Raw genomic sequence first — 16,496 nt, 5'->3', positions numbered from 1 at the left:
CCTTATTTTAGGTATCAATGGCTGCAAAGCACAGGTCTGAAGCTGCTGAGCTGTAAATCACCTCTTCCTACTGCTGGTAGTGCACTGAGTCTTACTGCAACTCTGCGATTCCAGCTCCCTGCAGCAAGCAGTGATGTGTGAAGTTTGCACTGAAAAGTGCTTTCCTTAAATGGCCCTTGGCCCTCCCACAGCCACACTGTAACTTCACTTTTTTCTTTTTTTTTGTGTGTGAGGGGTGTGGGGGGTGGTCAGGGAGGGAGGAGAAAGTGGAGACTGTATGAATCACCAATTCCTGCTTTCCATGGACTAAGCACAGGACTTTCCCGGAAAGGAGGCACTGACTCTTCGTCAGAGCTGGCACAGCACATTTCCAGAAATCCACACAATTCCAGAGGATTGCTGTTAACCGCCGAGCAGCTGCTGCAGGTACTGCATTAACTTGCCCTGCTGGTTTAGGGCCTGTTGTGGTGCAGTGAGATGACACAGCTGGTACATCAGTCTCTGGCAATGAACGCCCTCTGAGTTACACCTTCCAGGGCAATAGTGACCGGCTTTTATGCAACGCTCCCATGGTTTGCCCCCAGCTCCTCCTAAGCACTTGCCCAGCTCACCCACTGCCAAGGAGAACTGCCACAGCAAGAAGGGTTAATGGAAAAGGTTTTTGTGCTTTAAGATGGATTGAATAGCTTTTATTTTTAGTCTTTGTAAAAGATATGGAGTGAAAGCCCATTGTTCTTATGGTAAGAGATCTTTACAAAGACATCAATATTTAAAGTAATTAAAAATATCTTAACAAAAGACTTGGCTTAAAAACTCGGTGGTTTAACAAGGACTCCTCCCTCTGTCATCCTTTATTCCCATCAGACCAAGGCCAGATTGTGATCCATGCATGCTGCAACACAAACAAGAGATGCATTATTTCTGTTCAGGGCAGCCTTGATGCACACGAGTTTGCTGCTCTGTAAGTGGGAAGCCTGCAACCCCCAGAGTAAGCAGACTGGAAAAAACTCTATCTTTTTATTCCTCCCACCCAACAATAAATTTGCATGCTTTTTTCATCAAGAAGCCTTCTCTGGACTGTCAGTCCTCTGGGAAACAGAAACCTCACTTGGCAAGAAACCTCTTCCAAGCCTAGGACAGAGCTTCCTTCCTACTTACTCAGTACCCAAGACAACAGAGCCCAGGCTCTGTGAGCTCCTATAGGCTCCTTGTGGATGCAAACTCCTGAATGCACCTGTCCTGTTAGTGGGATTCATAACCCTTAGTGATGTAAGGGAGCAGACGAGCTTGTGCTATGCAAGCCTAGGTTGAGATGGCCCTTGAAAAGTAAATTTGGACCCACTGAAGCCAGTGAATCAGCTGCAGAAGATACATGGTGTGGACTCTAACTTCACAGCCATCTTTTCCTCACACTTTTCCAGTGGGGCTGACAGGCTGGTATGCACAGTAACTGAGGTGACAGAGTGGTGTAGAGAAGAGTCAAAAGATTGCTCAGAAATGTAAAACTGACTCGGTTGTAGCCCAGAAGGCGGCAGCAGCTGATCAAAGGACCACAGGCACTACTAAACAGCCTACAGCAGTTAGCCCTCAGTGCCGGCCTCCCTCATGGCTGATTTAAACTGAGAAAATATTCAATACTGAACTTGTGCAAGAAACCACTTACACACGGCTACCTGCAATCAACATTTCTCTAATAAGGTAGGAATTGCAGTCTCATTTTTATATGCTGTTATTCTTTGGTGGGGCATGTGTGTGAAAAAAAACCAAAACACCAGCTTAATGATCTTTACTTAAGACAAACTATTAATAAAAAAAAATCTAGGAGTTGGGTTTTTTTTTTGAAGTTATTAGAAACTGAACAATTAGAGCAGATCACACCAAGAGCAGCCCTTTAGCGTGCAACCTTGCTGAAATGGTTTGTCACTGGCGTGAAGCCTAAATATACTTTTGGCTTCGGATGCATCTCCTTTCTAGGGACACTGGTGCATAGGATAACACATCATCATGGTTCTTCTCGGAAGCTTTGCAAGTAAGAAATGGAAACCTGGCCTGGCTGCCTGGCCAGGCAGGAGATGCTGCTGAATAGCTCTGACTCTCTGTTTCTATTCCAGGGCATGCCTTCTGCCTCCACAAGGAGTGGCACCCCTTCCATTGAAGGGAAACTGAAGAAAAGCAAGGGTAGATGTGACCTTTATTTGACTGTCTGAACAGTGACATAGTGAGAGAGCAGAAAGATGACTGCTGAAATAAGTATGTACTTGGTAACCAGGGCCTTGTCTGGGAAAGATTTAACCTTTCTGGTTAATAATTAAGCGGTGAATGACTGTGGCTGTTCAGGCCACAGGCTCTGAAATGCAGGAAGCCAACCCCATCTGGAACCATCCCTGGTATCAGTGCTGAAGCTCAACTCCACTTTAGGACCTGCCCTTTCCTCTGAAAGCTTAAGGACTCAGTGTTCTTTTTTTCCAGTCATGTCCCTCGCAAAAGAATGAGGGCATGAACAACCTCCTTGATCAGCTATGGCTACCACAAGACAACTGGTAGATGGTGCCTTGGCTGCAGCAGTTTGATGGCTTCAAAAAAAGCAAACCAACAAAACCCCATCAAAACCACCAAAACACTGGCTGCTGTGGAAACTCTGCTCACTTCTCCCATGGGCACATAAAAAACTTACCTTGCTGTCAATAGAGATGAAAGATGGAACAGGAGTAGTTAAGTGAATAGAGAAGACCTTTATAACTAATCAACATTGTGTACTTAAGCCTTGCTAGTCTGGACCATCAGCTATGTAAGTGGTTTCAGCATTTGTGCTTGTTCTTATCAGGCAGGGCTTACGGGCAGAACTTTCTGTTCAGGTTTTATTGGCCTAACATGAAAGTCTGAGTAAGTACAACAGCTTCTTCAGACCTTCTCTCAGGCTTTTGCTTCCTTGTGCAGGGTTTTAATTTTTAATAGCTTAAGGTAAAAATATTTGGCTATGTATTTTCCTTGGCTCTTTGCAAAATAGGTGGCAAATTACCTGTTCGCTCCAGGAAAGAGAACAATGCACAGGGTGTTACTCTGAAGACTCCTGTAAAGCTTTTTGATGTGCTGGTCTAACGTCTTCACCTCTTTCCTTAGATCCTGCTCCTGTGTAACAGAATATAAGTAAGTACTAAAATACCCAAATCTGTAGCAATCACACTTAAAAGTGTATGTGGCAAGACTGACCCTTGGGCAGTGTCAGGCTGAGGACAGCAGCGATTGTTACTGGCTGGCATTTGGCAGTGCAGTGGCTCAGCAGCAGGAAGAACTACATGCCCTACTCAGATGGCACTGCACCTTCCTCCAGTAAAAATGAGAGCTGCAACTGGAGCTGTTCTTTCCTGTAGGGCTACGCAACTGATCATGTCTCCCGCTGACTCACATTTGCCACACCTGTACATTGCTCTGTCTCAAGCGGCAGGCTTCAGTTCCTGTGTAGCATCACTCACTGCCCTGTGCTGGGTTTTTTAAGGTTATACAGTTCCCTGCAAACATCTCATTACTCACATGATCTCACCTCTCCAAACTACCTGTGGGAACTGATCCTTGGCAGCCCCTCTGTGCCAGCACAGGAGACCCTTCTGTTACATGCAGCTCTGCACCTAAGTCTGCCCAACATTATCACTCCTGGTACCCAGGGCAATACCTCCTCACAGACTGCAATAGCCTTAAACTCACAGAGTAAGAGAGTTGGTCCATTTTCTCATTTAAGATGCTTCCTCTTTGCTTCTCATTGCTGCGATTCGTATGCCAAATCCATCTCCAGAGGTGTATTCCTGCTTCTTAATTTGCTGCCCTTCATGGTCCATCCATTTATAACTTCAAGTGCATCCACAGCACTTTGTGATTTCCGGAATTCTGAAACACAAAGAGAAGGGGAACATGCTTTGGCAGTGATGTTGCTGCCCTGTTCCTGGGACCTGTAAGGCAGGTCTAAAGGAGTGGAGCAGGAGGGAGACAAGAAACTGGAATCATGACGGTAAGCAGGTCCTCATCTTGCTACAAGTAAACATCAGACTACAGAAATGCAGGTTAACTACAACAGCACACATCCAGTTGTTTTCTTTTCAGGGGTGATTACATGTGTGTGTGAAGCTGCACAGTAGCCAGCCCTCAACGTTGAGGTACTGGAGTCAATGAGCTATCCTGGAACTTTTCTAAGTAAAGATCTTTTTTTTTTCTTAAGCAGGTTTGTTGGGTGTTTTTTTTTGCCCCTTATAAATATTCAGCTGTAAACTGCTCCTCCAAACAATACATGCTTTCACTGGAATATTTTAAACACCATCATTCTGAGCTTACATGTGTGTCAGTAGCTCTTGCGGTGTCTGTGCGAAGTCCCAGGGGCTGCTGAGTGAGCTTATTTGAAGGAAATAAGCAGGCTGTATGTGAAGCTACTTACTGAGGAAACAGCAGTTCCTGTGCTTTCCACTCTGGAGATCCTTTGGCAGGAACAGTGTTTCCAGGTCTTTCAACTGGCTGAATTCTTTTTGCAAGTCTGTCTCTGTTAATGACTTCTTTAGACCCGCCACGTAAATCACACCTTCATTTTCTACATCCAGTTCCAGTTCCCTTATCAAAACATCACAGTCCAGCATTGCTGTAGTGACAGGTCTCTGAACCTGGAGTGGATTCAGGAGGAATAAACACAACGCGTCAGCCCAAGCAGCACTGTGTTCCGAGCTTCTCTTTTAAATTATTTCTCGCATTACCGAAAGTTGACAGGCTATTTTCCCTCCCTTGAAAAAAAATACAATGAATGACAGGTAACTTAGTCATGAAAAAAGAAGAGAGATCATGTTTGTAATGCAGAAACACTGTAAAATTAAGAACTTCATACTTTGCATACAGCATTTTAACATCCTGTTACTTGGCTCTTCCTTTTAAAGCTGCAGCTGGTGGTCAGAATGCTTTCTAACCCCCTTCTGCTGACAGGAAGAAAATAAAAAAAAAGGGCTACAACCATTTCCTTTCTGCCAGTGGCCCCAAATTATCCAGGGACAGGGAAATGTTAACAGCACAACCAGACAGCATTTGCCCAGATGCTATGCTGTGAGTAGATGTTAAAAGAAACACTGTTCCTGTGATCAACCTAACTTAGGCTTTTGCTACTTGCACTGTTTACCTTAATGCAGGATCCTGCTACCTCAGCTCCATTCAGGATTTCCACAGCAAGCTGGGCAGCTTCCAGCACTTCGTATTGGATACAGACATAGGGCTTGAAACAGAATGGTAAGATACTTCAGGCTTAACAAGATGACACATTAACCCTCTCTTTTAAATAAAGTCAGGTGACAATAAAGTTGTGTTTTCTTTTAAAAATATAATATAAAAAGCTTGGAGGTTAATATATGTAACACTCCGTATAATGCAGCTGTTAAAAAACAACCTTTAGTTAGCTCATAAATTAATAATAACTTTTTCTTCTTGGCCATTAAAGGCTTTAGCATATCAGTTCTCTAGAGAGGGACAAAAAGCATCTCAGCTTTTCCAGTGCTCTAAGTCCTGTAGCTTGAACAGCATAGTTAAGCCACATGAACTGTGTTTATTCCTGTCATTGTGTGGAGCAGCTTTTAGTTACTGTAAATTGTTGTAGCTGATGACTAAATCACCAGAAAAAAAAACACAAACAGAATAACTGGTATTTCAGTGGTTCTAATCCATACTTTTCCAAGAGATTACTCAGGCCTTGCATGCCTGTCAGCAAGCTTAATACTTCAAGTTCTCCTCACCTGGAATGTTTCAGTTAGCACTGTAAGAGATCGGATTGGTCCACACCTTCTAAATTCTTTGTTCACAGACCTCAGGCAAAAGCTTTCTTCAAAAGGACCTGCATAAATTGTCAGCATGTCAGTCAGCTTGCTTCTCACCTGTAGGAACACAGATTAGAGAAGGAACTTCACAAAGCAAAGGAACTAACTACTTGGTGCATCCAGATAAATAACATCCCTTTCCAAGCTCAGCAATGAAGCCTATTCTCAAAAAAATAGTACCTTTTCACAAAGTCCAGCAAGAAAGTGAGGTGCAATGTACTCTGAACCCAAACTGAACTGAATGATACTGAATGTGGACAGGGGAGCATCTTCTAAGGCTCTCTGAAGAATCTGGAGGGAAAAGCGTGTAAATGCTCAAAGAGGTACAAGACAATTGTACTCCAAAGGATCAGAAACAAAGCTATTGAACTTAATTCCCAACTTTAATTTCATTATTGTCCAAGGAAGCCCTCAGGTAGAAATTCTTTGTTAGTGACTCATAAGAGGATGCAGAGGATCAAAGCTTATTTCTGAAATGTTAAAATGGATTTAGCTAACCTGGTATTAACACTATTGCCAACAGTCAGCTTTTTAAAACAGGACTCATCTACACCCCCAGAACAAGAACTCTGAACTACTTTGATGCTTGCTTAGACTAACCCACTCATAAGTCCATTCACCTGTTTATTTGAAGTACTCAGGTTACTCTGACACAGGCCAGAAGAGTCTAGTTCCTGTCTGCGCAAAAGGAGGGGTTTCTGGCCACTCGCCTGCAAGCAGTCTAAAAAACTAGCAGAAAGAAAAAAAGCTGTGAATCACAGCACTTATCCATATGGTGAATTAAAAGCTTTCAAGTGCTTGTCAGAGAAAAGCGGTCACAGTTAATTAAAGAAGTTTGAAAGAATATTCTTGTAGTCAACATGAAAAGAAGCCCAGAAAATGCTGTGTGAAATTTAAGATGCAACTTTTGAAAGTTTTTCAGTACAATGCTACAATTGTACAAAAAGATCCTGATGACTTCTGGAAAACATAACACACTATTCTGATTTTACTGAGGATTCAATTGAAGGAAAAACATGCATATTTGAGAATATTGTTACCATGGTTTGTATAAATGTGGAGACTCATTCAACTGTTTCTGGACCCTACATCCTTGTGGCTGTAACACAGCTTTGTTCTGGGAGACCTCAGCCAGTTTTTCAGTTGCCAGAAGCTCCTCCAAGTTTAGTTCTGCTACCTTGGGGAAGGAAGACAATTAGTAGTTGGCTTTCATCTCAGCTAATTGTAGTTAACCAAAAAGCATGTGGTCTCTCTGTCAGTCATCTAGGCAGACTTCACAGTAGTGAAGAAACACAGGCATTAATTTCTTGCCTTATTTTCTGTTGTCATTTTCAAGCATGCAGCACTCACACCATCAACCAGCAATCAGGTCCAAAAACGTTCTCTCAGAAATCAACGACACAAGCAAGAGACTCACAAAACCAGATGAATCACTGCCACAACACACAGGGTCTCTCACTTCTTTCATTTGGAAAAATGACAGGAAGTCCTGTAGCGTTTTTTACCTTCATAAGAACAAGCTGTATGTTCTGCAATTAAGGACAGAAATCTTAATTAGATATAGCTACCTTTGCTGGTCCTCGCTCAATAAAGAATTGAGCTAATTCTAGTGCAGCTCTAGCATCTTCTACAGGATCATGCCCAAGCTTTTCTTCACATTGAATCTCCTTCCTAGGGCATCAAAATCAGATATACAAGCAGGTTACCTGTTTTTCACACTGACAGAAGATCCTGTCTTATCTAAACTCGGTCCTTTTTGGGCAAAATAGCTTTCCCCACTCCAAAAAGGACTTCAGTTCTCTGCTGCAGCATTCTTGTGAAATATTCCCAAAAGTTACTGCAAGAAATGTTTTTGCAATGCTGAGCAAAACACTGTATGTGTATGCAGTATTCTGATGCATGACTATTTTTAACTTTACTTCTTTCTTGACCAATGACCCAACTCACAATCTGGACAGAGACAGGGAAGCAACCTCCAATTCAGTGAAGTATGGAGCTGTAGAGTATTAATATTCACTATGTGAATGGCGAGAACTGTACCACTAAGACATACTACTCAGTGGTAGCTAGTAAACGGAGGAATATGATTTAAGTCAATAAATCACACCTTGATACATTAGCCTTTCTTTCTTGCTACCTGCAACAGATCCCATCTGTGTAAGACACTGTCTTTGCTGCTCTACAGTTCGATACACTGGCACTGCTACAGACCTGCAGAAAAGCAAGTTTTGCTAGGACTCAAATCTGGTTGGGTCACAGCATCCCTGCCTGGTCAAAGACAAGCCAATCTATTATGCTGCCTGGTGTTTCGAGCAGGCAGTAAATTCTTCTTTACCATGCCTATTTGCACAGCCTGCTCCTTTCTTTTGAATTTTAGTGAATAAAAAAAAATTGAATAAATAAAAAAAAGAATTCTGATGCTACTAGTGAAAAAGCATAGACCCTATGACACCCCCATGAGTTTATAGTATTTCCCATGACAACAAAGTAATAATCTCACCCTAAAACCACTTTGGCTAGAAATTTTAGCTTAAATCTTCGACCTTCACTTCTGGCAAAAAGCAATGAAGTATCAATAACACTGGGGTGTGTCATCTGGAGGAGAGAAAACATCACCAGTTTAATTTAAGAACAGCAGTCATACAAAATTGAGCAGTAAATCCATTGTTATCGGCACCTCCACTTTTACATTTCAGTTGCCAGTCTCTCAATGATAGATAAATGGTCCACAACAAGAAAACAGACAGGAATAATGAGACAAGTCAAACTCTCCTTTCTAACACACTATTTGGAAGATCTAGATTGGGTTAGAAAGATTAATTATGATTTTAGGTTGGTTTAATTAAATATAGGAAGGACTTCAGTTCTTCCTATGACAGAGTTATCAAAAGCACCTGGCTAAAGCAGAGGTAAAGCTTCTTTAACTCTATCTGTCTGGACTGACTTCTCTCTTACTTCTGGGTTCTGAATAGCCCTTTGCAAGCTTTTATAGGTGTAAAGAGAGTCTTTCAAATTTTTACAGACAAAGGGCTATTCATAATAAAAAGCAATTAACAAGTGTTCACTAATAAAAAGGCTAATTGTTTAGAACTTTCAGGCCTGAAATCAGTATCACAGGGTTGGGAAAAATACTCTTTAAAGGCTTACTCACTTTCAAAGCCTGAAGATCACCATTTAGAGAATGACCCACCAATACTGCATCATCGGGAAGCAACTTTTTTAGTCTCGTCTGGATGTCCGGCAGTCTTGTTTTCACTGGAAACAGCATTGTCTTTGTGATTCCTGAGAATCTTCAAAACAAAAGTTGGATGAGCAACACATTAGCAACAGCGCTCACTGGAGAATATTACAAGCAGGGCATGTAAACTATGCAAGAATGCTAGTTACTGCTTTCTATTCCAACATTAGAGGATATACTGTAGGTATATTTACCTGCTATAAGTGCTACCACAGCTGTTTCAAAAGTTTCTCTCTCCCAAGTAGAACTTAAGTGATGCAGTTCTTAGCATCAGATAGCACAGGTGAGGAAACACTGTGAGACTGATGAAGGTGGAGGAGATGCTTCCAAATAACCTGAGGGGAATCACATCACTTCCTGCATAAAGCAGGGCAAAGTTCTGAAGAAGACAAGGCTTGAATTTTGCCTGCTTTTGTGGTAACCCTGAGCTCAGCCCTAGTGGTGTGTGAAAGCTGATGAGCTATTCTATTCTCTTTTTACAGATGAGTAAACTTTGCTATGGAGGAGACACAGACTGCAATCCTATACTCTTACCCTGTTTCCTATTTTATAGCCAGCAGTGAAGGTAACTTGTACTGTACATCATTAATCTGTAAGAGAACTTTTCCTAGAACACTGCAGAATGATATTATTACTGCCTAGCCACAGTGTGCTGTGTAGCAGAGTGTATACATCATGCTGGTTATTCTAATTGCATAGCAAGAACTGTGTTCTTAACTGAGTAAAATGCAGTAGACATCTGTCTAAGCCTAAGCCTTCTGAAAGGGCCTGTGTAACAGGTTTAATCTGAAAGGGCTGCAGCTCTTAAAGACAAAGAAATAAGAGTTATGTGCAAGTCACCTGGTGCGGTAGTTCAGTACTGTGCTTTCAGGTTTGACCAGTTCATTCAAGAGGCATTGACCCTGTGCATCCACCAGAGAGACACGAGTGACTTCATTCCCTTTCTCAGTCAGGCACTGTGAGGAAGAAGCAAGAGGCTGTTGTTGAATCAGCAATGATGACGGCACTCCAAAACTTCAGGTAACATCTGCTTTGGATGCAGCCAGCATCGCTACTACGGAGTTACTCAACTCATAGCTAGTTGTTTTATACTGTAGCATGCTTTATTTTAATTTTTAAATGCCCACCGTAAGCACAGCAAACATACAGGCATGCACAACACAAAGAAAACCATTATAAAGAAGTGCCGATTTCACAGAATCAGTCTGTACTCTGCACTGCAGCACTGTCACTGAGAGCTTCTTCACCAGAGATGTACAGTTTAAAAGCAGAGACCAGGTTGTATCGTTAGTTACTCAATGCTGATACCAAATAGGCATCTCTGCAAGGTCAAAACTGCACTAATCTTCACAGCATGCTGCCAGAACTGCGATGGCTAAAGGAAAGATGTGTGAAAGGGAAGTATCTCTCCCTTCCCAAACCTTGGGGAGGACTGGGAGGAGTAATTCCCCAGCAGTCTCAGGGGTTACTGCAGCATTTCTCATGGGCCTGGCAGATCCAGCTGCTGCTCTGACAGCCAAAGCAAAACTGAGCTCTCTGCTGCACTCCTCAAGATAATATTTGTCTTGTCACCAGAACCACTTCCACTTGCCATGGCTGCACTTGCACTGGTGCCATCAATGAAGGGACTGGCAGCAGATACTAATATATCAGAAGTGGTTTAGCAAATACACAGGGTGCTTGGCTCGCTTTGGAACAGCTGATAGGAGTTTGGTTGCTTGACTGTATTCTGTAAGGCCAAACACATTTATTTTTTACCATTTCACAATCCAGACCAAAGAGGGGGCTGCTGTGTGTCCTCTGCTGATCACAATCTGTATGTACATAGCCCTTACATGCAGGGGAGCCTAGAATGAAAAGATACCCATGGATAAGAAACAGACCTCTCTCTTCTAAAACTTATTATATATCTTATATGACCAAACAAATTACTTTCAACCACTCCCCCCCTCAATGTATTAAAAACAAAAAGCACACAACAAAACAACCAAACAGAAGCCCTCAAAAACTGACCTCTTATGGGATAGCAATTTTTTTCCTGTTCTTCTAAAGTTAGAGTATAGCTAGTAAGGCCTTGTTTTTTTCCTCCGTATTTCTGTATGATTGGATCATGTTGCAAGTCTGAGCTTTTAGGAACACATTCACTGCTAGTGGAAGTCAAACCTGTAAAATACAGAAGCAACTGTTTAGCTCAGATACCACTCCCTACTTGCAGTCAGCTTTCTGCATTAACACGCGCACCAAAAGGGTACAGCATTTCAAAGAAAAACACTGCCTGGAACAATAAACTGGAGAGAGAAAGCTAGATAGACAGACAGACAGATATCTATCTCCAGTTTATTTTTATACATGTATCGCCTTTTTTTTGTGTATCTCCAGTTTATATCTCATTTCCTGTGTGTACATGTATATTTATTTATATACACACTATATACATTATATATAAACAATATTATATAATATATATAGTGTACATAATAATATAAAAATATAACTGATATTCAGGATACATTTATCTTTTCCCAGTTCAGCTACTGACACTGCTGGCTGATTCAGAAGCAAGTCTCATCACAAGTCACTGTCTCACATTCCTTTCAGAAACAGAGAAAACAAACTTTCCTCGTAAGCACAACAACATAATCATGTTACCTCATGTGAGCTGTAGAAGAAGTTTTGGGTTTTTATTCTACCTTGTGAAACTCTTTCTTGTGTTATCTGGAGAAAATGTTCTCTAAGTGTGGCTCACAAAGAAGCAAGCACTGAATTGACACCAGAATCCATAGCTGTTGAAAGTTAAACTACCATGTAGGGGACTCTCTGCAGATTGCACTGAAAAGAAAAATATATCTGACATCTCTGATCTGTGACTGCACAGTAGGTTTACAGTCAGGGTGCTAGAGGGCTTTGTCAATACAGTGAAAGTAACAGCTGTTCATTCTCCCATTTGGACTTGAATTCAAGATTCTTTGTTACACTTTAACAATTTCAGTGAAGTAGAATTTCGCATTGTAGACTCTTGCAGGTTTTGTACAAGCCTGTTGAATTACAATCACCTCTATGAAGAGTGTAAAAATAGGAAATCAATCAACACAGCTTTTCTTTACCTCGATTTGCTGCTCAGTATAACAACAGAAACTAAGAAGAAATTAGTAACTACTTAGCTTGAATCTAATTTATATCTCTGTATCTGTTTTTAGATACATCTTAGAATAAAACAATTACAAAACAGGTAATGAAGCATCAGAATTTTGGATTAAACATATTAAGAACATTCTCTCTGCTTTTTGCATTTACTTGTGACAATAAGCCCATCAGAGAGTCACTGGTTAAGTAACTACTTAGGGTAACTAGTCTCATGGTACAAGCCATTGTATGTTTTCCTTTCTAAACAAGTTTACCATAGCAGCACACTGGGATTGCACAGGATGCAAAGTCATAAATTGCTGTTGAAAGCATATGGTTGAAAGAGACGATGCAAAACCAATCAAGATACCTCGTGCAGCGTTCTGAGGTTTCGGGTTTGCTCCTTCTCCATACAGGCTGGCCAGGAAGTCAGCGGAAGGTGTTAATGTGAATCTCTGAAAAATGAGATGTGTCAAGAGACTTTGCAACAGAAGCAGAAATAGCAAGAAAGTGAGATGTTTCTTGATCCCCAAACCAGACAAATTTAGAGGAGGATGGATAAAGAAGTACTGGAAACATGTTAAGTATTTTCCCAAGGAAATAAAAAAACCAAACAAAACCTGTTTTTATGACAGATGATACAGGATTCTTTGTACTTGGAGACAGATTTGCCTTGCCTGATATGATCAAGGCGGCAAATCCCTTTATTCTCTTTGATAGAAAGTAAAGCACATCCCAGACTTCCCAGTTAAGTTGTGATTTGCATTTGCTGCAGCTCAGGGAGAATTCTCTAGAAGTCTGAATCCAAGTGCTTCTTTCTCCCTTCAAAAATATTGCTTGTAACTCAGAAAATAAAAATAATCCTCTTAATAACCTTTTTGGGAAATGGGAGAAACTTGACATAAAGTGTAAATCATAAGAGTGGATTTTTCAACCAAAGGGAATAGCATAACTCTATCAAGTCTCCTCACTCAGAGTAAATTCCAACTTAACCAAGGTATTTTTAATCTCATTGGCATCCTGAAGATGCAGAAAGCATAATAGTCAGAGGACTGAAACATCAATACATGTTTCACCTGGTAAGGCTTCAAAGACAGAAGTCTTGAAAACCTGTTTCTAATATCAAAGCCTTGGTCTTTGTTCTTAGCTGACAAAGGCTACAAAGAGATCCTCTCATTAGCTTGCTTTGAGAGTCAAAGATTGCCACTTCCTATTGGAAAAGGCAGTAATTTCACTGCAGTGATTAATCCCTGGGACATAGTTTCAGGACTGGCATAAGCTTAGAAGAGAGCAATACAGTCTGGGGACTTACATGCCGGAACACTTTTCTGAGGTGTTTGAACTGTAAATAGAATTTGTAGAAATGGAGTAGGCTCACTTCATGTAGAACAATAACCACAACTCCAGCCAGGTGGCTTTGGTGATAAATACGGCACCAGCTGCAGTTTAAAAAAAATAATTAAAAAAAATAAATCAAAGCACAACAATTATGAAGCACTCTTAAAAACAAACTTGGAACCAGCCCAACTCTTCAGTCAGTGAACGGCAAAGTGCCAAATGACTTCAATGAGAAGAGACTTTATAGCTTATCTCAAACAGCCACATATTCCTGGAAGCACCATAATATGGGAGAAAAAAAAGAATGAGTTATAGGAAAATTCTGCTGTGGTACGATTTCAAGACATTTATACCTCATTTATATGCATTAGAATTTGAATACACAGGAGTAACTTCAGCTGTAGTGAGGCAGTCTCGTGAATTAATGCATCAAAAAAAGTTTCACAAAATTTTCTATTCACTACTAAATATCTAAAGTGGGATCATTTTTGCCTTAAGTTTCATTTCAGGATTCATTATATTTCACTGTATTTTTGCCATATGATGTTATATACCTTCCTCAGCCTTTCCCTTCCATGGCCAAGAAACTGCCCTGAAAAAGGGCAAAGTGAATAAAATGTTTTTCCCAAAACACTCTACAACACCCTGTTTCAATTATACCTGACATCAAAAGTGTTAATATTTTTTGTGTTGCACGAATATTTCTAACATGATAATTTGTTTCTCTGTGTGTGAAGCTTCTTTGGTTCCACAAAATTCTTTAGTTTTTGATAACTGCATGAAACAAAACTATGAAATGGTAGAATTTTTGTCAGAAGAGGAATTCTGGTCTCTGACCAAGTCCAACAACAACTGTACCTACATCATACAGGCTGTCATTATGGTAACTGCATTGCAGGAATTCCAAAACCAGCATGGCCAGTGTGCCTTTAGCTATGTGTTCACAACATGTGAGGACACAGGACAGGGTTAATTCCCAAATACGAATGTGTTATACCTGGGTTGTGTTGCATTATGGCATTTTCCCAAAGCTGCATACTTTAACAACTCAAACAGCTGGTCATGGCTGATTTCGCAGTCCTCACCAAATAAGGCTGCTGACAAGCGAGGTGACTTTTCCTGTAAAAAGGGAAATGCTAGTAAAGAAAGGTTTCATGTAATCACACAAGTTCATGGAAAATTAAGTGAATTATACGGTAGAAGGAAGCTATTTAGTATTTAGATACCATCAACTACATTTTAAATAACTATTCCACTCATTATAAGCAAAAGTTTCCTTTCAGATCACACTTTAATATTAAATTTACTATCAATATTTCAGTAACCTACATACTCTAACTTCAAAGATTTATTTAATAAACATTAATGTAAGTAGATGTATGCAGTAAGGAGACTGAAAGTTATTTGATCTGCAAACACGATGTTCTGTTCTCTCAGTCCATTCACCCACTTGCTGCTGTAGAGCTCTAGGTATTTATACAAGTGTTCTATGTAGCCACGCTGTGCAAGGTTTTGCTGAAACCTATTTACTTCATTTACATGTTGTGATCTGTTTTGGCAGATGGGTTTGCTGACCCCTGCAAGACAAAAACTGTTCAGTAGCATCCAAGGAAACTGTAGGAAGAAAGCATCGTGTGAGTTTGAGTGGAGACTGCACCACGCAGTTCAACACAACAGTTCTTTAAGCCAAACTCTCTGTAAAGCTAATCAGCAAGGAAATGCATTATTTTGGAGACCTCCACTGACCATATGGCTGGCCTGTTCCAATGAGCTCCTTTGATCTGTAAAAATGTTAAAGATACTCTTTTTTATGTGATGAAAACACATCACGGCATACAGGGACCACAGAACACCACTGAATATCAAATCCCACAGGATAAACAACTACCAGAAGTTGTGTTTTCCTCACCACGCTAACAAGCCTTGAGCTCATTAATTCTGGCAGAGCACACCCATGTGGGACTGAGCTGGTGCACTTCTAAAGCAATTTGTCACTGGGTAAGAAAGCTCAACAGAGGTGACAACCTTTGAGATTCAAGTGGTTAAGAATCATCTAGTAATAATAACAGAGCATGGTGTAATTGCTAGTCCCTCATCTCTTCTGCTAAGTTAGACAAATAAGCAAGAACACCGCTGTTTGTAATACAGCCTAATTAGAGCTTTGCAAAAACACCCCAACCAAACAGTAAGTTTAATTTCACCAAGCAAAGGCTACCTGTCAATCACAGGAATTTCAGTCTTTGATTAGGTACAAATGAGACTGATCTCACAGGTCAGACATGCTTCCTCTTGTCCTATATTGGGCACTAGGTTAGCTGCGACCTGGGCTAATTACATGGGGTTGAAACTTCGGGTTGATTTGCATCAGGCATGAATGGGCTGAGCAAATGCAATGCTCCTTTCAAGATCTACTTTGTTTAGGAAAAAGTTATATTGGAAAGCATATTTATTTTTAACAAAATTCCTTAAGTGTAAATGACTAACACTCCAAATGAGTTCATTTCCAGACGAATGAACTTCGTGCAGAAACAAAGCCATTGCCCGTGGGTACTGCTTTTAGCCAACACGCTAGCAAGACTAGTAGTAAAACACGTTTGTGCCGAGTTTCCAGCATCCCAACGCGCGATGCAATGAATCTACCCACAAGGAGGCTATAAGAGGGAAACACTGCCCAGCCACAGGCCTGTACCGCGTTGCTGCTCACCTCGGGGTCCCGGCCGCCGCCATCCACCTTCCTCCTCTTCCGAGCCGGCTGCCGTCCCCTCGCCTCCTCACCAGCTCTAGCGGGCCGTTTGTACCCGTTTACGCAGTGGGCCTTTGCCATGGCCTAGACGAAAATACCGCGGGATCAAGGCGGCGAGGGGCGATGCCGGCAGGACCTCTCACAGCGGGGCAACAGCCGGGGACCAGCCCCGGCTACTCCGGGTCAGGCCCCTTTGAGATTAGGCCCCTGGCCAGGCCCA

The 16,496-nt window shown here is 41.3% G+C and overlaps 1 protein-coding gene across 1 annotated transcript; it reads right to left on the bottom strand.

Annotated features, from left to right (window-relative positions):
* Positions 1-679: 679 nt before the first annotated feature.
* On the bottom strand, positions 680-16,357 carry LOC104545903 (putative RNA exonuclease NEF-sp). Its single transcript, XM_010191148.1, is given in 20 exon segments — positions 680-892; positions 3,020-3,129; positions 3,703-3,796; positions 3,798-3,882; positions 4,424-4,643; positions 5,147-5,239; positions 5,754-5,891; positions 6,015-6,125; positions 6,455-6,563; positions 6,875-7,011; positions 7,403-7,505; positions 8,335-8,429; positions 8,986-9,124; positions 9,913-10,028; positions 10,831-10,919; positions 11,086-11,235; positions 12,566-12,650; positions 13,508-13,634; positions 14,531-14,652; positions 16,223-16,357. Coding segments are annotated over 20 exon segments (2,328 nt in total). The 3' UTR covers positions 680-822.
* Positions 16,358-16,496: the final 139 nt, after the last annotated feature.

Source organism: Mesitornis unicolor, unplaced genomic scaffold, assembly GCF_000695765.1.
Source record: "Mesitornis unicolor isolate BGI_N332 unplaced genomic scaffold, ASM69576v1 scaffold46748, whole genome shotgun sequence".
Lineage (NCBI taxonomy): Eukaryota > Metazoa > Chordata > Aves > Mesitornithiformes > Mesitornithidae > Mesitornis > Mesitornis unicolor.
This window is presented reverse-complemented; position numbering and strand designations above follow the sequence as displayed.